Here is a 24,800-nt window from a genome sequence, read left to right as displayed (position 1 = left end):
ATACCTGTTGGCAAAAGATGAAAGCAAAAAAATCAGGCCAAAGATCTGGAAGCTTGTGCCAAATCTAGAGGTGATCTGTTTCTTTACAGTCAGAGCAGAAAGGAACCCTGAAACCTATTTCTTTTGCAACGTGGATCCCACTGGAAATGCAGCGAGTCTTGGACAACATCCTGTCACTGCTGAATATTTTCCTCCCACCTTCCAGGACAGAATAACTCTGCAGGCACTTACACCTATCAAGCACCTCTTTCCCTTGCCTTCAAGTTACCTGTGGGTTGTCGTTGCGGCAGCATGCTCAGAGTGCCTCTCCAGAGGGCTTCGGGGGCTTTGCCTCCTGCCTGAAGTCCTGCCTTGGTACTTTATCTCCTGCCTGGGGCTAAATGTGGGGCAGCTTAAAGCAGGCAGCTCAATATTACACGAGTTTTTTTCAAGAAGGTCCAAAAGCCATGTCCAGAAATACAGCCAACTTCAGCTGCTGAAGGGATCACTACTTACTTGACAGTCTTGTGGTCAGACCAATCCCCTCAGCTAAGGCTCGGCCCGAGTGAGGTGACTACGCCAGGTACAGCAAGAATGTCCCGTGTACCCGGTGATGCACTGCTCCAGATTAAGGGAAAAAATAGTTTGCTCTTGGGGAGGCAGAGTGCTTGCACGGAACAGAAGAGTCATGGGACCAAAAGGGGCCTCCTGCAGCGTGCAGCCAAGCACGTGGGGCACCAAACCTCAGATGTATAAAGGCATCTCAAGAGCAGCCCAGAAAAACACCAAGTTCAGGCACCTCTCTGTAAGTGGTGGTGAACCCCAGTGCTCCCCAGCCAGCACACTGGACGTGCCAGGGCTGCTGTACGACCCATGGGCAGACACCCCCCCATAGGTCCCCTGAGGGGAAGCATCCCTCTGCGTCTCCCCATTGACTGTAGCCCAAATGTGGGTGTTCTGCGAGAGCCCAGACCTCCTTCACCTGACACCTATGCTGCACCCACGGCTGCAGGACTGAGCCCCGCACTGAGCCCCTTGCTCCGACTGGCACAGGAGGCCCATTGCAGAGCAGAGGAGAGCCTTCCAGTTTGCTTTCTAAAAATCTATTAATCTCTAGCTCAAAGGTAAGAAACACTTCATTAGGGACTAGGTTTTGCTCACATCACATTAAAGATTTCTGGGACTCTTCAGTCTACTACTATAGATATATATATTTGTCTATAAAGGCATCTTAGCTTTCCTTTACAACACTTGGTGATTGTCTCCTGTTAGCTTAATGGACAAGATGTTGATGTTTATATTTGTGATAAATATATACAATTTCAGTTTTACTTTAGCCTCCTTACTTTAGTAGTAGTGTTCAATATATACAATTACACAACATGCTCCTTTTTTATGTCTCTCCAAATAGAAATCTCTACACTATATATACCAAGGTCCCTTTTCTCAGAGTACTAAGCAATAAAAAAAAAAAAAAAGGAAGAAATGTAGCTTATTTTTTCCCCACAGATGAAATCAGAATGAGATAATAAGAATAGCTGTGCAGCCTGTTTGCCTCAGAGGCAGCCATCAGCCCAGCAGTGCTACCGAGGACACATACTGCTGCTCATTTCTGCAGCAGCCCAGAGACACATGCTGCACCGCAGGGAACACCGCCAAGGGCAGGTGGGACAAACTTGTGTGGGATGTAGAATATTCATCACACCTGTTTGGTGTAAGTGAACGTGAACAGTGGGAATATCCCTGTCTGCAGAAGGGAAACTGGACTCACTGGGCTCTCTTCTGCAGCTCATCCAGAGCTGCGTACACACAACCATCGGTGCCACCTCACTTAGGTGACGCACCGGCAGGACACCGCACCGTCCTGTCCTTCTCCAGTGGTGCCTGTCACTGCGACGCTGTCGGTGATCCCAGGCTCTGTGATGCTCCAGCTCTATCCCCCGTACGTTCACTGAAAACACGTCTTCCCAGAGGCTATCTGAGACAGCAGAACAGACTGTAGATGTGTGCTCGTGTGCATGCAGGTGTGTGTATCCGTGTGCAGGTACACAAACACATGACTACCTTTCCATATAAGTCCCCAAATAAACTAGACATATGGTAATCTCCAAGACTCAGTCACTTTGACTCCCCAGTTTTAATTGGGCTATTGCCTATTTAGATGGTAAGCACTCCAGGACTGGAACATCATCTTTATACCAACTGCAAAATGTCTAGCACTCTGTTGGGATAACTGTGGAATAGTAAAAATGTTAATGTCCTACATTCTAATGAGATTGTTATATAGAGGTCAAATATTAACTAAAAGGAATACGTTAAGTGAGCCAAGTGCTTTCTGTTTTTAACACACTCGATTCAATCCAGACAACATCTTCTTGTTCCTTGTTCTGTGTAATTCAATGAAACACAACAAGGTAATGTTACTTAAACAGATTTTGTTGCACTGGCATACAAGAAGATAAAAATTGATTTTTCAGGTAAGGCTAGTCTTTATGATTTGTGATGGCTAAAACCAAATCAAGGCAATTATACATCAAGCCTGCTATTTCTGCAATTAAAAAGCTGGCAAGTAGCTGGTTTGATGGACATTTAGAATTGCCAGACCTTTGTTATGGATAATAAATCATTCCTTTCACTAAGCTGCAGAAGCAGTAAGATCCCTTAAACAAACTTAATTTCTATTGCGCTGATCATTATTGCCATTATTATTATGATGCCTACATATGTCATTATTGGACATGTCTATATTAATGGAGCCATGCCACTTTGTCCTGGGGGTAATGTAAAATCACCAAACAAAAGTATTACTGCCAGAGGTCTAAAAAAACAAGCAGGGAGAAGGTAGGGGAGGCCATGGGTGTGTATCTGAGGGCAGGAGAGCCGCTGGGATGCTACGACAGGCATCTCCAGGTGAGGCTGTGTCACCGGACCGAGCTATCAGGTGATGCCTGAGGTTGACCACATAGGCGAGAGGGACGTGGATCTGCCAAAGTGAGAGGTTACTGGAAAGTAACCACCAGCATGTAGATATTGTCAAGTAACTCAGTGGTCACTGCTTCTTCCAGGTGGGTAACTTGGTATTAGCACTCTCTCTGGGTTGACTGTGATGTCCCTTAGACTTTCATTAGAAAATTTGTTCTTAAAATTACTTCTGAAGATTATCTGTGAATCGGGGCATGGCCTCCCATTTTACAGTAACTTTATAGACTGATGTTTGGTCTCATCATACACTGAAATGAAAGTGAAATCTTCTGAATGTGTATATAAAAGAAGAGCTGTGCTGAAAGGTTTGTCTCTAAAGGGAGGCTCAGGTTTTTGACTCCCAAAGAGAGGACCAGATCCCTCTTACCCAGACAGGCCAGGGCTTGTCCACCCCGCTCCTAATGAGAGTTACGGATTCTTTATTTGCTCCCTTGTCGTGGTTTAACCCCAGCCAGCAACTAAGCACCACGCAGCCGCTCACTCACTTCCCCCCCATCCAGTGGGATGGGGGAGAAAATCAGGAAAAGAAGTAAAACTCCTGGGTTGAGATAAGAACGATTTAATAGAACAGAAAATAAGAGACTAATAATGATAATGATAACACTAATAAAATGACAACAGTAGTAATAAAAGGATTGGAATGTACAAATGATGCGCAGGGCAATTGCTCACCACCCGCCGACCGACACCCAGCCAGTCCCCAAGCGGCGAAAAAACCCTGCCCCCCCCACTTCCCAGTTCCTAAACTAGATGGGACGTCACATGGTATGGAATACACTGTTGGCCAGTTTGAGTCAGGTGCCCTGGCTGGGCATGAGAAGCTGAAAAATCCTTGACTGTAGTCTAAACACTACTGAGCAACAACTGAAAACATCAGTGTTATCAACATTCTTCACATACTGAACTCAAAACATAGCACTGTACCAGCTACTAGGAAGGCAGCTAACTACATCCCAGCTGAAACCAGGACATCCCTCTTAGTGAAAACTTTGTCCAGTTTTGTCCTGAAAACTCCTGGACAAATTCCCTGAAAGGTATCTATAAAAATTCATTTGTTAAATAGTTCTGTTCTCTCATGGAAGCAGAAAAATTCTTCAATTTCTGGTGTGATTAACACTTTCATATATGAAACTTGCACCTATTGATCTACAATGAATTACAAAGTCTTTGTTCTATTACGTTCTTAGTAGAAATCTTGGTAGAGTATCTGTGAAGAGCAATCAATGAACCAACCAAAGAAAATAAAAAAAAATTAACAATGACTGCTCTGAAGAAATTGCCTTTGCAGTAGCTGCTGTACTGCACTGTTTAACATGTCTGTGGGCCCTGTATGAATCCTGTAGCTACGTTGCTGGTGTTGGAGCTGCCTGATTTCAAGCACTTTGTGAGGAAAGTGCAGGCTTCTCATCCCTTCAACTGTCCAGGAAGGGTAATTTAGAAACATCTAATATTACAGCTCCTGTTCCAGCAATTTTGAAAATGAAAATTGTTAATTCAGGGACAGGAAAGTTATTAATTCAGAGAAAAGCATGCCTACTTCCCAGTCAGTTCACAATCATTTCCATTTATCTCAAGTCTGATGTTGTAAATGGGTTCAAAGCACTTAATAGTTCCACAATTACCCCACCACAGGTCTAACCACAGCAGCCACACAGAGTCTATGAAAGCGCTATTCCAGACTGCCTGTAACAAGAACATACGTTCACATGTTTAAAGCAAATGCTGCTAATACATTTCTGGCACAAAATACTAATCCAAGAGTGTCAAAGTCTCTGGATGCTAGAATTGTTAGTCACTATTGGTTTTTTTTTCCTGATGAAACAAAATTTCATGGAAAAATACAGGCACCTTGAGTCCAAAATATATCCTTTGGAACATTTTGGTATTGACAGATTGAAGCTTTGGCTCTAACAAACCCTGCCCAGATCCATACTGGATTTCCTTGGATGGACAATGTGTTGCTTTCAGGGTTTTTCCCTGAAACATAACCCCAGTAAGCACAAGTACCACTGGAATACTGATGGGGCCAGAGCTGAGTGGCTGTGGTGCTAAGCCCAAGCAGGAGAGAGATCCTTACATTGTCCTCAGGCCTAGACAAAACAGATAATAGAGCTCCCAAGCTCCCTGTTGTGGAAATGAAGGCCAAATCTAACAAGAGGTTGGATAGTGAACAGTTACTCAGCAACTCACAGTGTCCGTGTAACCTGAGAATGGCATGACCGCTGTTTCTTGCAAAGAACAGGAGCCTTAAGTAAAATTGGATCCTCCAGTTTAAAGTGGAAGAGAAATTCTGAATCTTAGAAAATGAAATTTTGGCTAACTGTGAAAGAGGTATTTCAAATGCATGAGATTTAGCAGTGGGACACATTTCCACTGACTCTTTTGCTGAACTTAAAGAACAGCATGGGAACATTGCTCTGTCCCCTGCATAAGCAAAGGCAACAATACCACTGGAGCCTATTACTCATCATGGCTTTTCACACAACTCCCAATGCGCTGCCAAATCCCTCAAGCCCACCAGAAGCCAAATACCCCATTTGGAGGCTGCCATTGTCACAAGAGCCACTCCTGACCCTCATTCTGTTTTTTTCCTCTGAATGCAGTACAAATCAAGGCTGTCAAAGTCAGTTGCTTACATGGATACCAATAATATAAGCAAAAGGAAAAAATAAATTCACCTTTACCTGATACTTGGCATACAGCCTAAATATATTTCTTTTTGAGGACAACATGTAAATAAAGAGATCTTTAATTTTTAGTGGACATTTAAAACCTTTTCAAGAGGAGCATTAGAATGCCTGGGGCTATTTCTTTTTTATCTTGAAATTTGAAATATTTATGTGTAACTAAAAAAATTCTTCTCCAACCAAGGGATACAAACATACTCTAATTGGGAGGTTGTTTCAAGACAAGGCCATGTAATTACCCCAGCTCTTTCCAGGGAAGCATGTTCTTCCGTCCCCCAAAACGAAAATTAGCACTTTTTGTCACAGCGGTGGCTGTGAGAAAGTCACTGAGGACGGGGGGAGAAGCCAAGAGGTTCCCCGCACTTTCTTCCTTCTGTCTCGCAGGGACTGAAGCAGAGCAGACCATGCTGTCTCGAGTAGTGTAGGGTATCTGCAGAAGTCTAACGTTTGCTGCCAGTTTGGCTGCAAAGCTGGTGAGAGACCCTTCTGGTCTGTCCCCAGCTGAGGCTGCCCCAGGACACTTGTGTTCACTAGTGAAAAGCTCGACATAGTGATGGGATAGCAGCATTCTGTGTCTTACCTAAATGGACCCTTTTGAGTACGAGGCGCCTGAGGATAGCGCTGTGTGTTGGATAGTATCATGACCTGTAGAGTAAAACACTGAAGGTGCAGCCAGGTGCAGAAATCAAAAGCAGTGACATGTCTCTAGAGCTGCCTAGCATTAGTTATTGCTCCAAAAGGAGGGATGGAGAGCTCAGGCAAGACCACTGGGCAGTTTTCCCCCCTGTCCCAGCACCACCTTTGCCAGTAACTCTGCGGAACAGCCCCATTTCAGCTGCAGCTTGGCGAACGCTGCCTGTGCTGCCCACAGGTTCCCGCTCCCTTGCCTCCTTGTCTCCCCTTGCCTCCAGAGTCAGTGGGTTATTTCCATCAGGATTAGTCCGGCATTATCATGAACCCATCTCCAAAGTGCTGGCAGCGGTGTGCCACAGCCAGCCGTGCCAGGCAGCGCCTGCTCCACCGGCACAAATGGGTCCAGGCAGGGCTTGGTCTCTGACACTGCAAAGGAAACAGAAGCTACGGGGAGAGAATAAAAATCCCTACTGACATCTCACAAGTGGAGTCCCCCGAGCACTCTTTTTTATTCCTTTTCCACTGTGCAGTCCCCGGTGGCCAATTGTTGGGTAGAGATAATTAGCCTTTGATTAACACCATTTTTACATATATATATGTGTGTGTGTGTATATATATATATATATATGTATTTTTTTCACTTGTTCTACTTTTAACTCCAACTGAAAACATGTACAATTAGCACATTTGAGGCATCTCGTCTTGACGCAGAAGGAATAAGCAGCCTTTTTACTAAGCAACTAGTTCTTCACCTACCATTTTCCCAGCTATGGTCCCACCTGAATTTGCTCAAACATCAGCCTTTAGATTTCCCCTTAAAACTCTTCTGCAGAGCCTTTGTGCCTGCTCTGCAGCCTCAGGATTTCAGGCAGGGAGAGGAGTTTGCTGCTGCTCCCTTTCTGCCCCTCCAAATGCCATTACTCCTGCTGCTCACTGCCTGCTGCCCCAGGGGTGAGTTACTCACTCCCACTCCTTGCCCTGCAGGACAGGGTCTGAGAAAACCATGGTATTAGAGACAGAGTCAGCCCAGCAAGCTTCTGCCTCCTCTTTTTATTGCTTTCCTGGTTCTTCTCTCCTCCTCAGCCATATGGCAGTAGGGTACAAGCCCCGAGTAGGGAGACCCAGGCCAGACCCAGGAGAAGGGATGCACCTCAGAGGCAGAGGTTATCTCATTGCCCCATTTGCAGTGAGGAAGGAGCTTGTGCAAGCGAGTCCACATCACTTGAGTCCTGTGTTCAGTTTTGGGCCCCTCACTACAAGAAAGACACTGAGGTGCTGGAGCGTGTCTAGAGAAGGGCAACAAAACTGTTGAAGGGTCTGGAGCACAAGTCTTATGAGGAGCGGCTGAGGGAACTGGGGTTGTTTAGTCTGGAGAAAAGGAGGTTGAGGGGAGACCTTATCGCTCTCTACAACCACCTGAAAGGAGGGTGTAGTGAGGTGGGTGCTGGTCTCTTCTGTCAGGTAACAAGTGATAGGATGAGAGGAAATGGCCTCAAGTTGCACCAGGGGAGGTTTAGGTTGGATATTAGAAAAAATTTCTTTACTGAAAGGGTTGTCGGGCATTGGAACAGGCTGCCCAGGGAAGCAGTGGAGTCACCATCCCTGAAGGTGTTCAAAAACCACGTAGGTGTGACACTTCAGGACATGGTTTAGTGGGCATGGTGGTGTTGGGTTGACAGTTGGACTCGATGATCTTAAAGGTCTTTTCCAACCTAAAAGATTCTATGATTCTATGATTCTATAATTCTATGATCACAGAGTAAATCCTGCTGTGGGACTTGCACTGCCCAGGAACACGCAGCTAAAATGTACGTACGGAGTGGGAGACTGCACCGGCTGACCCCAGTCCTGCCTCACACAGTGCCCGCCTCAGGAGCCATCAGCTGGCAATTTCTGTTTTCTCGCAATATCTGACATCCCCTATCATCTCCACTCCAGCCAGCTCACACCCCTACTCCCCTTATCACACCCCGATATCAGAGTGCATCACAAATATTAATTTTTTTTCCTCCACAGCACCCTCATGTGATGGCAGTTCCCTGGTGTCCCCATCTAACAGCTGGGCACTGAGGCACAGGGAAATTAAAAACATCCCTTAGATCCTGTGCTGGGTGAGAGGTGGGTTTTGCTGGCAGACCCAAAGGGTCAGAGCAGCAGAGCACTGAGCACCCAGAGGTGCTGCGTGAGCAGAAAATGAGGGACATGCTCGGCACAGAGGTGGGGAGCTTGCATGAAACCATCTTCCTACAGGCCCTGTGTAGCATCGTCTGGTAACATCCCGTTACCCAGAGGGTGAGGGGAAGGATATTCAGCTGCTTTAAGGTTTCTGTTCCTACAGCACCTTACCTTCTCACTGCCTGTCTTTTAGCATCCACAGCAAATAAGCAGGGGGCCTGCAGAAGGCAATTTCTTTCGGTTCACAAACCCTGATCCATTCCTTGGGCAGATGGACCATGTGTGAGCGCCTTGTGGGTCCCATAGCAGCCGCATTATAGAGCCTTCATTGCAACGCTTGCAAGTAAAGGAGCACTTTTTGATTCTTACTGCTGTTTTACTGTAACAAGTAGCCCCCAATACCAAATCTTGTGCATTTGTACTTAAAAAGCAGTTTAGAAAGCCATAAATTATGACAAAGCTGTTTGATGAGCCCCAAATGGATTTTTTTCCAGGATACAGAATGAAAAGATTGAGTTGTTCTGACTGCTCTGGTCTCCAGCAGGATCAAAGAAAAGACTGAACTTGCTAAATACAGGAAATCTAGCCAAGCCGTAATAATGATGAGGGAGAAGAGGAGTCGCACTTTTCTAAGGACTATTCTTGGGCCAAATTCTAACATGTTTGCAAGTGTTGGGAAAGTAGTACCCCTGAAAGCCAGGTCAGTCTTCCTGATGAGTGCTAGCTTCTTACAATTGTGCCACCACCACACACAAACTATAGATATATTTCTCCTAAACTCATTGTCAGAGACAGTTGTGAAAATAAACAAATTTCAGCTCAGCCTGAGATAAGCACTTGAAATGTTAGCCTAAATTATTGTTTTGGAGGCAACGGTGGGAAGTGCCAAGCAACTTATAACCAGTGCAACCAATTTTGCCTCTAACACAAGAGGTTATTAGCATTTGGACAAGGTAGCTACATGACACTGGGTGGCATATTGCCCATTCACAGGACAGAAAGTTACTCTGAAAAATACACACAAGCACACACATATCTCAGCTATTTGAACAGGGGAAAAGGTTTTCCTTGTCCATCCTAGATTTTGCAGGACACTGCTACATGTGTTTACTTGTCTGGAAGGTGTGTATTGTATACACACCCAAAACCCACCCACACTCAGGTGTAGAGACAAACACACACACAATGGTTACTAGCGATACGTCTTTCCTAACGTTGGTGGACGCGAAGCACTGGGATGCCATCAAGTACTGCAGTGCTGCCCCAACTTTTGTTCAGGGCATCTGTGTGGCTTCCCTATTCCCAGCAGATCTGATGGCACCCCCATGCTGGGACCTGTCCTGAGAAGTTTTTCCCCTGTGACAAAGACCTCAGCATGAGATCATGCTGCAAGTCTGGAAACCCATCCATGCCCAAGCAGAGTCCAGGACAGACTATCCCAACATAACCCTTTCCCTTACCCACTCCCACCTTTGGGGTCTGCAGCCCAGAAAGGATCCCTTCCCCTCACACGCACTGTAGATCTGGAGTCCTCATTGGAAATTTCAGAGGCACAACTTGCTAACCGGACTCCGCTTTTCAGCTGTTTGGGCATGCGGTACTGGTAGAAAGGCATTAGCCCAGTTTCCAGGGCCTCGATGCAGTTTGGCCACAACAGTCCTCAGCACAAACACATCTGTTCTGAGTGTACTAGAGATATGAAAATGATTTTTTTTCCTCCCTGTTTATGTCCAGAAGGATCTACCCTCCAGAATTTGTCACTTTTGGCTACTCTCCTTTAGATGGCACTGTTACCACTTCCAAGAGGACTGCTGCTGGCCGCTTTGCTGAACAGGGCTGAAACTGGGCCAGGACTGTCATTATTACTGGGCTAACAGGCCAGAACAGGTCAGGAGTGACCCAAGCCAAGGGGAGCTGTTGGTGATATTTGCTCTAAAAAGTCTTCATGGTATCCTCTTCAAGGTATCACTCTAGGTCCTGCTAGTCGGTTTTTCACTTTGGAGTATTCCCCCTCACAGCACAAAGGTTGTATTGACATCATGAACATCCAACACTAAGGACAAACACAATCTACTCCTTTTCAGAAAAAGTTCGAAGTGGTTCCCAAAGTCAACAGGAGTCGTGTGTGCATATCTGACGGCCTTAACTAATTAATCTGCTAATTAAATAATAATGAGAACCCATGCTGTCCACAGTCACTACAATCATTACTTTTCATAACTAGCTAAATACTTATGTCAGAACCACTGCTTTAGATTTTTTTGTCCACTGCCTCAGTCATCACCTGCTTCAGTTGCCTAGGCTTTTTCCCAAGACAGCAAATTGGTTTAGCTGTCATTTAATGGGCCTGTATTAAGTACTGCTACACGTTGTGTACTCCTTGATGCCTATTAAATGAATCTTGCCTATTAAGAGCATTTTCAGCTGAGAATGAGAGATGATTCCAGGATACAATTCAGCACTGGTCTGGAACAGTCAGAAAACAAATCCAACAACACCCAAAGAAAATTGTCATGCAACCTCAAGGTTGCTATAGCAAATGCTTAAAATTGGAAAGCACTCAAAGAAATGGTTGATGTGGGCTAACACTCTTTATTACATATTGACACTCTCCTTCAGCTAAACATGTCTGTGGACCACTTGCATTGGTGCTTTCCCCAACGTTGGAGAGAGAACAGAAACTGTGTGAGCAAGACAAGAGAGCCATGGGCATGGGGAGACTCCTACCTGTGTGCAAAACACTGGTCCTTTGGTTGCTTTTAAGACTCAGTCCAGTCCTCACTGCCTGGGAACACATTCTCCAACAGAATTCGGCTCCAATTCAGAGAAAAATCTATGTTTTGGACGTTACTTTGGTGTGGTGTAAGGACAGAGAGAGACATACTAAAATAAGGCTATGAGTGACTATCAGCCCAAAGAGGGTCCCTAGCACCAAAGCAGGACTGGGCCCTCTGCTAAGCAGAGCAGAACTGCCAGCTGGACAAATCAACCCCAAACGTCTCTGGAATAAAGGCCCCACCTTGTTCCTGAAGGAGTATTATCCCCTTGCCAAACTGCAGTTCTACTCAGACCTCAACCATTTTGCCTGCAGGCTTCTCAGAAACAAACACACACAATTATTTTTATAATGGGAGAAGTTTCTTTTTCCATGCTGCCCTAACTCAAAGCCAGCCAACACAATTTTGCTCAAGCTTTCAAACAATAATGCCATCTCAGAAAACATCTACAGATTGTATTTTCGAATGACACTCAAAAACTTGGAAGTCTGTGTCTATGTTGCAAGACAACAGACTGTCCAGTTATGCAATTGCTTGAGTAGTCCCAGATGATCCCACTACATGTAGGCTCTCAATTTAAGCATCGAATTTAAAAGTGCAGTAGCCTTAGGCCTCCCTGGAGGCCTTAGTCAAGACAGGCAAGTACCTCAAGCAGAAATTCAGGTCTTTGGTGCTGTAAATAGTCTTCTGGAAGTGCTTACCTGCCTCCATTCACTAAACATGGAGCCTAAAGCAACTGTACTCAGAATGTAGGTACCACATCTAAGTGCCTAATGGATAACTGCTGGGCTCTTGCTGACTGTGCAGATCACCATCCAGGGAAGCTAGGGGTGTCTTTGCTGGGGGGGGGGGCCATGTTACAAGGCTCCCTGCAGCGAGCAGCAAACACAAGTGTCTTGCACTGCACTGGACAGTGATATGCATATATATATATATATATATATATATGTACTCCAGGGCGACCAGGCGAGCCCAGAAGGGACTGACACTCAGGCTGAACACAGGTATCTGAGTCCAGCAGTGGATCTGAAAAAAATCTACATGTAATCCTGCCCAAGCCTGAAGGTGCTTAGTATATTATGTTTTACCTCCAAGCCCTCCAGGCACTCAGAGGAGTATTACTGCAACCCCCCAGCTGGCAGCTGGCCTGATAGTGCAAAGGAGCTGGGAACATGGGGCACAGTTATGCCCAGCCAGGACTTGGAGAGGACTCTATTAAATAAAGTCCCTGAGGTGTTCCATTTAGGAGGCATTCTCAGGACAGATCTAACATGCACTAACAGGATGAAAGTCATCTCAAAGCTCAGCTGCAGCAGCTGTTCTCATTTAAAACATATCCAGAGGAGATGAAGGAGATATGCCCAAGCTTCCAGAATTCCTTCAGCAAATTATGAACGAGGCATGAGATGAAAAATCTCTCCCCAGTGGACAATGCATAGACAAAGCTGAGCAGACACCGCTCTGCCCCTTTTTGTTTCCCTCTGCTTTAATCACGGACACTCCACAGTCAGCTCAAAAAAAAAAGGCAAAAAAAAAGTTTCACAAATGCCCATCAAGCCCAGAAATGTCAAGACTAAAGAAAAAGAGGGGAAAAATCCCCTGGGAGGATATTTAAAATATTTAGTACTTTTTAAAAATTCCCTGTTTTTTCAGTTCAGTGAAGCTCCCCCTGGCAAGATCAGCTCCTATGTAGGGAAAAGTGTGAACTACGGTATTTGTTCAAAGGTAACCTTTCCCACCAATATGAAAAAATAACTGAATAAAGTATTTCAGAATTTGTAAAGACTGTTTGAATCTGAGTTTTGGTTTTTTGTTTTCTTTCTCCCATTTCATACTGAAAGTTTACTCTTGTCTCTTCCAAAACGAGACAAACAAGCAATCAAGGATATTAGCCAAATCTTGGGTCCTACTGCTGATGATCATCTGCCTGTTTTACAAAGTAGTTGGGATACCAGCTTAACCTGCGATGGTACAAAATACATGGGCATCAGGGGAACCAGGTCTGGACCTCAGAGCCCAGCTAGATCTCCCAGATCACTAAATGGCTTTTGAAACAAGCAATACCTACAAGTCCTTCATGGTTACTGTGGCTGTCTTTTAAACTTTACTCATTTTGTCTTGGGTTTAGTGAATAAATAAGCTTCTCCAATTATTGACGACATTTTCTTTATGTTCTCTATACCTGCTCAATGTAATCTGCTAAATGCTGAGATAATGTTATTCTAACATGTTCAGGAATTGGCACCTCTGTAACAGGGACCACTCTTCCTGATCTGTGGTGAACAGGAACAGTAGATAAGTGCTGTGAGAAAGCAAACCTTTTCCTTCATTCAGCACCTTTGGCTGACTAAATGCATGGATTGTTTTTGCATTTGTTCACAAGTATCAATATCTCAGTTACACTTTCCATTCCAGCTGTAGCGGTCAGGGACTGTGACTTCTAAGTTTCTGCATCTGCTTCACTCCTAAAGGCATCCTGAAAACCCTCTGTGCTTCTGACAAATGTTTCGGTCACAATTCTTCCTCTTCCAAGTTCCTGAACTTTGATTTTCAAATACATGGCATCAAATAATAATTCCCTCCTCATAATAACTGTTGCAAATAAATTACATGTTCCCAAGAACAAAGTTTCAATGACTGTGCAATAAATTTGGGCAAATGACTGGTGTAAAGGCAAAGTACCTTTCCAATGGTAAAAAATACCCATTGTACTTACCTGCCTGAAAAAGTGCTGTGTTGTTATAGCAAAGACATCAAAGCCACAGCTGGCCCTTTTAAGTTCATCTCGAATATTGCTTAATTGCTGGGACTGCTCATCACACTTTTCCTTCAACCTCTGAACGAACTGCTTTTCAGCGTCTCGACTCTCTCCTGGTTTGGGGGAGAATCCATTCTTTGGGGTGGCTGGCCTTTGCTTGGTATGTCCTACAAAGGAGAGAAGAAAAGATCATCAGGGTCACTTACTTCAGATACGTGCACAAGACTTTTATGTGTTTCTAAGGCCTTTGGGACTCAGCCTCATAAAAGAAAAAAGGTCTGCAGCATTCATACAGATCTGTAATGACTTTCAAAAAAAGCAAGGGCACAGCGAAATATGTTTCCCTAGGGGCCAAAGCTCAAAGCTTTGTAACAGTCATCTCACCTCAGGCTCTGAGCCTGAAGGTCTGCTATGAGTTCTGGAGAGCTCTCCTAAGAGTGTCTTACTGAGAACTGAGGTTGTTAGAGGAAGGATTCATCTCACCTATATTACACACCTACAAGAACAGAGGTCTGCATCTTGACATGTAATGCTGAACTCTCCTGAATGGCAGTGAGAGAAATGGGCACTTCCAGGTTGAGATTCACCTTATCCCATTGTGGATGTGGAAAACAGTTGGATGACATTTACACTCTACACACGATTTCTTTGGCCACTTGAATCTGAGGCTTGGTGACTTGACAGAGGTGCCAGATCTACTTTGCCTTTGCAAATTTCCTTTTGCCTTCAAATGGGACAACGTGGGGCTGGAGCTGTCCTTCCCTGAATGCAAACACAGCACGGGTTGCTTGCTATTGGGATATCACTATTTCTTTTTATCAACAATACTGCAGTCTACCTTGCTAGTTCCCCTTGCTCTCCCCTTTATAACACTTCTAACATTGCAGCACAAACCAGGTATGTATAGAAATGCCACCAGTAATGCTGACTGGTTACACCACTGGCTCTGCATGTCTTCTCCCTCTGCACCATCGGTCACACCAGATTCACTATATGGTCTGCCTGCAGAAACGGGTGCAGACAGGCTCTGGCTCCTCTGATGTGCTCCAAGTTGGCTTGAAGCAAGCCTAATCCTGTATAAAGATGTGAAACCACTAGTGAAGCTTGTCTTTAGGATATCAGCTCAAATACAGTGTCATATTCACATGAATGGCACGAGAACTAGAGCTTACTCATGATAAGCCACTTCAGGGAAGAGAAGTTTTCATCCTAAATTAAGTTCATATCCTGCTTGAGTCAACTATCTATTTCTCTGGATGTACTCAGTTACAAGGATGAAGCAAGAAGGGGTAGTGTTCTGGTAGTGTCAGGTTGCTCAAGCCACTGCTTGGACAATCTGTTTTGTCTTTATAGTCTTAGTTTTCTGAGAAAACTCCTCTGCAAATGTTTATGGTCAGCTGGGCAACACCTTTGCACAGCTTACTGATTCTTTTTGCTACCTTCAGTCTCTCCTCGGCTGATGCTTTTTAGCTCATTCCTGAATACTGGCCCGGAATCTCTGGTATTCTTCCTCAGCTCCTCCCACTAGTCTCAAGCTTTTAGTCTATGAGTGAGAGTCAGCAAGAAAGAGGGAGAAAACAGTCAGACGTTGGTCTGTATACAGATGAAAAACTAACATTTCTGTGTTAGCAGAAAGGGTTGGGTATGCAAGAATCTGAAAAAAAGGGTATCTTGTAGTTTTATAGTCTTGTAGTATACACTTCCTGAAAAAAAAATACAGAAACAATGTCTCCAACCAGTTCTCAGCAATGAATGTAACAGGGGACAGTATTCTGACCTTTCCCAAAAACCAGCAGAATCTTTCCACAGAGATGAGTCTGATGGTATGAGTTTGAGCCAATTTGTGAAGTAGAACATTGTTCCAGAGATAATTTTGGCAGATGTGCTTTAGATATTCTAGATCTTTAAGACTGTGGCCTGGGTGTGCAAATGGATCCTTACAGCAATTTTACTAGACCAGGCAGGGAAGAAGTGGCTTTGTCAGAGCAATACCCAGGAGCGTATTCCTACTTTTTCAGATCCCTAGTTTGTGTGGAGCCACTGGGAGAATATCTTCCAACTTGCTCCACTACGTTCTGGCTCCAGGCTAAGCTTACAGGGAGCCAGCTCCAGCAGAGAAGCTCCCTCATGTCTCCAGGTATCTCATGCTGCAACTGCAAAGAGCCACAAGTGCAAAACAGCTTTGAAACTTTTTGTCCCCATGACGTGCATTTGCAAAGAGGAATACCAGGTTTCACACGATATCAAGACTAACTTCATGATGTTGTAAGACCTAAATAATACAATATGGGATGTTAGAGCCGACTTTCTGTCATTCAGAGTTTGATCAGCATAGCTATTGCCCTCTATCCATTTTCATGTCAGTCAAAGCCTGTACACCTTTTTGTGCAGGAATGGTATTTTCTTACAGATTCTTTCATTCATTTAACGGGGCTCTTAACTGGGCAGTAGGTATTATCACAAAATAAGAAATTCATAAAAGCAACAGCCATAAATATCTGTCTTTTTAGTATAAAAATCTTGGGTTGTTTAGGCAGCATGGTGATGTTACAAGAGGAGGCATAGGGAGAAGTATAGGGGGAAGCCCTTGAAATCAGTCCAGTTTTAATTAAAACAGAAGCCCATTAGGTCGTTTTGTCTTATATCTTTCTAGCTTCCTGTTCACTGGAACATTTGACGTGCACATCTCTATGTTGTCCTTGTCCGTAATTATAAGCTGTCCTTGTAAATTAAACTGTGCTATTCTCCTCAGGGATAAATCTGAATTTCTTGGTTCATTTGGGTCTGAAAAGCAGCTTACTAAGCTTATTCTGTCATTGATGGCTCTCTTCTGTTGCTCTGCACAAAACAGGGTATATATTAATGATGCTGGCCCTGATTCTGAATGTCCTTTTTGCTGATGGTGGGACCAGGGGGCAGACCCGCTATACGCTGAAAGCATTGAACCCCTTTGATCCGCTTCAAAACTCCCAGGTCCTTTTTTATCTACCTGAGTGTTTCAACTAAGGAGACATACCAAGTATATACTCATAATAAAGCCCATGGGGATTTAGATGGGGAATGCAATTTATTTGCCTTTTAGCTGTCCAGTTTCTGATACTTTGGTAAGGAAAGTGAGGAAATTACTTTGAGAGGATTGATAACAAGCAATCTGTAGAGTGATGCATGTCAGAAACAGATGGTACTGTCCTGCAGTGGGATGGAAGGAGAGCACCTGCATCTATGTACACCTACTCCTATACAGAGATTTCAGGAATGCTATTGCATCAATAGATAAAATTGAGACTCCCTGCAAGACTCTGCATCTCGAAACTCCCTTGCAAGTCTTCAGGAGGACTGATCCAAATTCTAAAGATCAGATCCAAGGCCAAAAAAAAATTGTATGACAATTCAAACCCAGTGCTGATTAAAAGGAACTGCATGTGAGGAGGCCAGTAACAGAGGGAAAACAACCTAGAAACGGCACTCAGAAAGTTTAGAGCCTGTTCCATAGCCATGCATAGCTGTGGTGCAGTTACCTGGGGGACACAGGCTCTCTTATCACAAAGTGTAAATGCCACATGAGTTTGTGATCCTGATGGAGGAAAGGCTGTGCTACTGCCCCTTAGACCCAGCTCCATTCACTCCTTGTCTTGTTTAATGGCTGCTTGGATTATTTTGTGAAATTGTTAAATAGGTGAAAAGATTGTCTGTCTTTATTGCTCTGTTATTGCTGTTGTTATTTCAAAGAATGCTACAGGCTACTCTAAAAAAATAAATGAAGATGAGGTTTATTTTCCTACTTGACCCTTACAGTGATAAACAATTTTAGGTTGCCATAATTTCAGACAACCAAGTTTAAGAAATCCTAAATCAGCCTGATGGGGAGAGGGCAGTAACTCAACCTCTCATGAGAATGAAGAAACCTTTGAGGCCCCCTGAATTGGATATGCCAAAAATTTAAGCCTTGAAAATCATTAAGTCACCCATGGAAATGCAGGTCTCCTTAAGACAATACAAATACGCAGTACAAATATGCCTCTGTTTCATTTTGCTTTCTAATTCCAGTGGAAGCAAATCAGCTGTGCTGTAACACAACCAGTGCTGGTGCTTAAACTGGACTCCCACCATTATAAACACTGGTGAGCTGCTGGTCTGGCACTCTCTGCAACACATTTTTCTTTGGATCTCTCCTGGTGATTTCACCAGGTGCAAAATAGCCTGAAAATTATAGGATTCGAAGGACAGTGTTAAGTTCATCTTTTTACCCTAGTATCTTAGTAAGCAGAAGAATTCTGAGTCCTGTTGGTGCCTGGGAAGATTAAATTTAACCTTCCATTTTCTTGATTTTGCTGGTTGGGAAGGAGGAGAATAGGGATTGAGTTTAGTAAACATGAAGAGACTCTTGATGCAAGTTATAGGACCTGAAGACCTGTTCTACATGTTTTATCTTTACCATCAAATGAAAAAACATGGGGTTCTACCCCCCATAATTATAACTCAAGTATCATGTAGCTGTAGAGATGACATTTAAATTATTTAAGTAGAGTCTGAAAAATGAGGTAACAGAAGAAAACTGCAAGCACAATGAAATCAGTGGGATTCATTTCAGAAGCGTTTAGAACAGCCAAAGGCCAGCCTTACAAAAGTCTTTAGGTACCTTATACATTTGTTAGTGTACGCTTAGTAGACAGAAATAGAAATAAGTTCTTTTCAGTTCAGTAAATAAACAAAGGTATCCTTTAGAAATGCTAAAACCATGTGTTTGTGCCCAGTGTTGAGGGGTAAGTTGACAATGCCCCTAGCACTCTGAAGGTTATTTCTATAGATAATCCCTTTTCCAATTATGCATAAAAATAGCCCATGAAATTTAGTGCCTCTGCACAACAGCAAGAGTAGGTTCCGAGTAATATACTATCACTCCAGGTAATTGTCTGAGGTGTCTTTTATTTTACTATATCTATCTGTTCTCTTTTTATATAAGAAAATTATAACAATAAAAAAAAGTTTCTGTGCCCTTAAATATGTAATAGCAACAACTATTTGTTTTCAAGGACAGATGATTGCACGGTTGTAACAAAAAAACCATAAGTCTATTCAGCTCATGCATTGGTGTCAAAGTCTGCTGTACTCACAGCCAGTTTAATGAACCTTCGACATAATCAATCTTCACTTAACAATGGTAGGTCTCAGATTTTGATGTGTTAACAAGAGATGCAAAATCGACAAGTTTAAATCCTCCCTGAAACAGTGCTTTTGGGTTCATAAATACCTGGTGAATGGAGCTTGGTGGCTGTTACCGCTGATCTCTTCGGGGATGAGACAGCTGGTCTGTTAGCATCCTGATCTTTTTGTACTTCTTTCTTCAGGCCTGTTTTAGAAAAAAAATAAAGGTAGAAAGAAACCAGTTTTATAATTCTGTTTGCAATTGTGCAGAACTATGTCATTAAGTTATGTGCCAGAGTGGCAAAATATAACTATTTCACCAATACATCTCCCGGGCTTTGCACAGAACGATGCTACAGAGTCCTTCTGTGTTGGATGTCAACCTGCCATTCTGCAAGCGTGACTGTGTGCGTGCGGCTGAGCTGACATGCCCGGCACTAAGGAACGTCAGAAGAAGGCCTTACACAGTATCTTGGTTCTCCAGCCATCTGCACAGTGACAAATGCATTAAGGCACAAACAGCTACAAAGGTAGCCCATCCTATCTGTTCTGAGCTCTATGTTCTCTCTTTAACTTGCTGTGCATCCTCAGCCAAGGATGCTGGAGGAGAAGCTAAGTAGGACTGTGCAAAGCTGACTTGAGCTACCTGCAGGGCCCTGCTCTATCAACTTTTTCCCCAGGTTAGGAAACTGCCTTTTCTGGTGACCAGCTTTCCCGAGAGGGTCCCATACAGGCAAGAGACAGGTTTCTGCAGAACCAGAAGCAGGCAGGGGGTGTCAGGGCCATGCTGGATGTGGCACCCCAGACAGAAGAGTGGGTCCCTGCCTGTGCAGTAAGCCAGGCAGGGCCAGAGAGGTGCGGCACATTCAGTGCACGAACCTACAACACGCTGCGCCAACACAGGACACAACAGGACCATACCATTGCCTTTACACCTTGTTCATGCTCATCTATGACCCAGGAATGTGCCAGGCTGCCCTCCCTCCTCTCCTCTCTGTGTTCGTAGCTCTCCAGATTACTCCTGACCTCTGCATCTATCCTTTTTTCTGCAGCCACTACTTGTTCCCACTGACAGCATGATGCCCCACAGCTCTTGGGTTATGATCTCCAGAATCTCTGTGCTAGCCTTTCCTCTTCCTTTAATTTTTCAGTGGGAGGCAACTCAGTGTCTGTTATTATTCCTCCACCACTGGAGCTCCCTGGTTAGGGGCTCAGGATGGTCTGTCAGTTGTCCAAGCTCTGCAGTCACGGACTGCCTCTTGTACCAGGGAGATACAACTTCATCTGAAAGCCAGAGCGGCCACCCAAGCTCAGCTCACCCCTCCTGCCCACCCACAACTCCCATCAAAACAGCTGTGGGGACCATGCTGAGTGCAGTAACACGAAAGCCCTGCCCTGCTGGTTTGCCCATGGTGTGACAGTCACAGCCACAGGATTTCATGCAGAAAACGCTCACCAAGGAAGTAAGAAGGAAGAGCAAGAAAAAGCAAATCCCTGAGACATAACTGTATTTTCCTGTTTGCTTTCCTTTTTTACTGTTAGTGTTTGTTGGGGGTTGTATTTTAGCCTGCAGGGCTGTGTCACAGCCCCTGGATACACAGGAAAACCAGAGATTTAAGGCAAACCACTTGTCATAAAGGTAAAAACAATGTTTGCCTTATTAACTTTCACTTCTCTCATAAGTATGTTTATGGACGTCTGGTAGGAAAATGTCCCACAGAATCTGAAGTATCTGAAGCAGGAAAAGAAAACCGTATTTTCTTGGCGGTGCTTAAAAGACAGCGGCAGTCCAAAAGCTAACACTACCTTCCATTTTGCTTAATGCAAATGTGATCTGGCTATTTCAATAGTGGACAAAAGTGATAATTTTAGGTGGGGATCATAACCTTCAGGGACATTTACTGGATGACTAGTTTTCTGCCCTCTCCCAAGCCAGAGCTAGCCACAGCTGCAGTATCAGGCTTATTTTTGATGCATCATTCACCCTTCCACTTCTGTCTGCATCAGGACTTGCAAGCAGCGAGCTGCGGACGCAGCATTTGCCACGCACCAGAAGCCAAGCTTCATATTTTCTAGCACCGACTCTCAGCATTTGCTTGCAGAGTGCTTCTGCGAAGAGCACGTGCACATGCACAAGCTCTGTGTCTAAATATTTGCAGAAGGATGGCACAGGAGAAGGTCTAAGACCCTCTTTGACTCCCTCCCACTGTTCATAGGCAAATCGCACCATCAGTCATCAGGGGCTGGTAAAGACCGAACTCTTCTTCATACCTTTACTTTAGTCCATCTCCATTTTCTCTGCTGTTTCTAAATTGGACATGCTGAGGTTACGATTCTCCTTTGTGATCAATATTTTTCACAGTGAAGTGACTGAGGATATAAATTTCCTGTGTCTGCCACTTACTACACTGTACTTCACTACAGAGCAGGACATAAAATAAGTTTATGATGCCATTTCATTACTAAGGACCAAGCGTAAGCAACCTGAGATGGGAGCTGTGAGACAAAACCAGAGCTTGTTTCATAAAGTATAGTTTATATGGTTACAGACTCAAGCATTACTTTTTCATGGCAATGAGGCCTTGTTTTTTCTGTGGTTTTCAAAATAAAAATATGATGCACAAATGGGCCATATACCAAGCTCCTCTGTAAATTTCGCTATTGCAAATGTCAAACACAAACAATGGTAGGGAAAGTGTGTTTTCCTTATGCTTTCAGCAGTAACGAGGGGCATATAAATACTTAACTACTTTTGTTTTTGAGACATTTTCAATGAGGAACACCTAGGAAATTAGTTCAGCCTCTTAACCTTAAGCACAAAGCAAGGAACAATTCCCCAGTTAGAGCTCAGTTGAATGAAAACAGAGCAAAGAAGCAAAGAAGCCCAGCGAGCACCATCGATCTGCAGAGGGCAAGGCGAGGTCTGCGGAGAGCAGCGAGAGTCGCCCGTCGGGGACGGCTGCACCGGAGATGTCGTCCTCGGAAGGTGGGAGATCAACAGAGGCTGAAGCAGGTTGCGAGCAAAGGTGCAACTAGATATCTCGGCAAGGAGAGAAGAGTGGGGTTAATAACAAGGAGGGGAAACAAAGATAACTGTCCTCCTTCAGTTTAAAAGATTAGGAGAGGTCCTAAGGTCTGGTAGGGGCGGCGATGCAGCAACCGGGGAAGCGAGGAGGAGTTGGGTAGCAAGGGAAGAGCCGGTGCACAGCACAGCTTTGCTGAGAAGGGGCTGGGGAGAGGGGCACACGGAGCTAGGGATTATTCAACTTCTTAAGTAGAAGGGTCCTGGTGGCCTCTCTGTGGCCCTCCTCAGCGAAGAGGGATTTAGGAAGCGCGCAGAAAGCAAAAGAAAGGACAGTCCCGAGGTCCAAACCGTTACCGTTCTGCTAAGCTCATCACCCGCAGGGAAATCTGAGGGGAAGAGCCATCCCTGGCATCAGACCTCAAATAAGAGCTTGTGCTGAATGTTTTTCTAAAAATGGGGTTTGTTCTTTCTCTTCTCTTTTGAAACAACAGCTGTTAGTTGGTTAAAAGAGAAACATTGAGAAAACATGTTGATTTCAAGAGAAGTTGCCACAGGGAAAATTTATTTTTAAATGACAAGAGTTTGGGCTCCAAATTTGTCATTTCACAGAAATCTAGAATTTCAGGTTTATAAAAATCTGTAGGAGAGAGTTGGTGTGATGACGGGCATAATGCTGTACTGCAGGGTATGGCACAGCAGGAGGTTATACAGTTTGATCTTTTCTACCTCTGAGTGTACTAGAAGTAACTCAAAGGTTATAATATACATAAAAAGTTTGGTGCTCCACTGTAAGTCAGGAAACAAGACAAACATTTCAGTCATTATTAGGGGCCTGAATGCATACAAAACTTCAAATAATACTTTGACTGTCATATGTATTTTGAAATGTCAAAAGGTGTGTACAATCATAACATAATAAAAAATATGTAAAATACAATTACAAAAGGAAATGAAGTGCCACAAGTATATATTTCTTGAATCTGCACGCTGTTTTAATTTTGTTCTAAATTTGTCTTTTAAAACGTAAATTAAGTCTGACTTAGAACAAAATTTACTTCAAACTCTTAGTGTTATTGTCCACAGGCTGGAAATACGGAACTCCTATTAGCTCTGTGCTAAATGCCCGTACATTAGCTTTATTCCTGCTGGCTGCATAATCAAGGCTCTTAGCACTGAGCCTCCCAGCAAAAGGCTCCTGGCGGAGCAGGAACCACCACTAACTTCCAGGCTTCCAGGAACAGCTTCCAAGGCTCTGCCAACTCCCTCGACTACAGGAGCTCATGAAGTGAGCAGTTGTCTTACCGGTAGCCAGGAATCAAAGCCACGAATGACTAATTTTTATATGAATTTACATTCCATTTAAGGTTACAAATCTCCCAATGTTTCCTCTCTTTTAAAAGATATAGTTGTATATAGAAATGAATATTTCAGGCCATGAGATAACTGTGAGCATAAATACTTGCTCATGTGTCGGGGAATGCAACGAGTCTACGGAATTCCTGACAGTTCGAGAACAGCGCGACCTTGAGCAGCTTGTAGTATATCCTTGAAGAGTCTGGAAAGATCCGAGAAGACCGGTACAAAAACAAGATAGTGATAAGAAGAACCGTCCTAACGAACTCACCAATCATGAATTGTTAGTTACTAACCAAACCAATCATATACTAACACATACTCTAAAGAAAGGTATAAAAAGGTGTGTTAGAACAATAAAGTAGCCATTTTGCATGACTTATTACTTGTCGTGTCCGTCTCTACCGCGACACTCATGTTTTCTACTAGTGTGGTTACAGCATTTGCTTTCAAAAAATGCATCCAAATGCACAGTTCTGTAAAGGTATTTACATTTCCTAATTAACACGCACAGCTTGCTTCAAACCAAACTGAAGGAGCAAAGGCAAAATCATTAGAAATACAAGGCGAAACACTCCAGACACATTAAATCATTCAGCAATCACTTGGAAAAACAGCAGACAAAGCCGCTTCTCCATTCCCCCATCATTGCTGAATGCTAGCCTAGGAACGAGACCTAAATACGCCTTATCTGAAACATCTTCTCAAGAGCTGATGCAGAATCAGCGCCTGTATTTGCCTGTACCTTTCTGAGTCTTTAAAAGCCAGTACAGTGGGATAGGCTTCAATTTGCTTTCCACTTCAGACTGAAAACATGCTAATAAATTAGGCCTTGAGTATTTATTTCAAAACAAATCCTAACATGCTGTAGACATCATTAACAATTCAATGGGACTGCCTGCATTCAGTTGGACTCCAGCTGTTCTCAGGCGTATTTTATAAGTTAACTAATCCAGTCTGCAAGTTTAAAAAACCCCAAGGAAGTGTTTTCAGTCACTCACAGACACAGAGAGCCACTTCGAGCTTTTTTCTGCCTTTCCCCCTGATACCCACGACTAGTCATGTCCTTGGTGAGTGATGACACACACATCCATGGACACATTGTTTGAGACAAAATGAGCAAAGCTGGAAATATGATGGATTCTGTAGAATAAGAGCAGTCTAATTCTCTCTAGAGACTCTGTGCTTCCTGTGATCTATGAGACACTGAAAGACTGTGAATAAATAAGTAGATGTAGAAGAAAGACTACGTATTTGTTGAAGTAGAAACTGCTAACGCTTGTGCT

General features: G+C 43.8%; 1 protein-coding gene across 1 annotated transcript in view; it reads right to left on the bottom strand.

Annotated features, from left to right (window-relative positions):
- MTUS2 (microtubule associated tumor suppressor candidate 2) overlaps positions 1 to 24,800 on the bottom strand; it is a 196,496-nt gene that overhangs the window by 46,277 nt on the left and 125,419 nt on the right. Inside the window, exons 5-6 of the mRNA XM_010572701.1 lie at positions 19,243 to 19,341; positions 13,950 to 14,158 (exon numbers count right to left, since the gene is read on the bottom strand). Coding sequence (XP_010571003.1) covers positions 13,950 to 14,158; positions 19,243 to 19,341 — 308 coding nt within the window. The remainder of the gene's footprint in view (positions 1 to 13,949; positions 14,159 to 19,242; positions 19,342 to 24,800) is intronic.

This window comes from Haliaeetus leucocephalus, unplaced genomic scaffold (genome assembly GCF_000737465.1).
Source record: "Haliaeetus leucocephalus isolate CR32 unplaced genomic scaffold, Haliaeetus_leucocephalus-4.0 Scaffold351, whole genome shotgun sequence".
NCBI classification, from domain to species: Eukaryota; Metazoa; Chordata; class Aves; order Accipitriformes; family Accipitridae; genus Haliaeetus; species Haliaeetus leucocephalus.
Note: the sequence above shows the minus strand (reverse complement) of the source record. Positions and strands in the feature narration are given on the sequence as shown.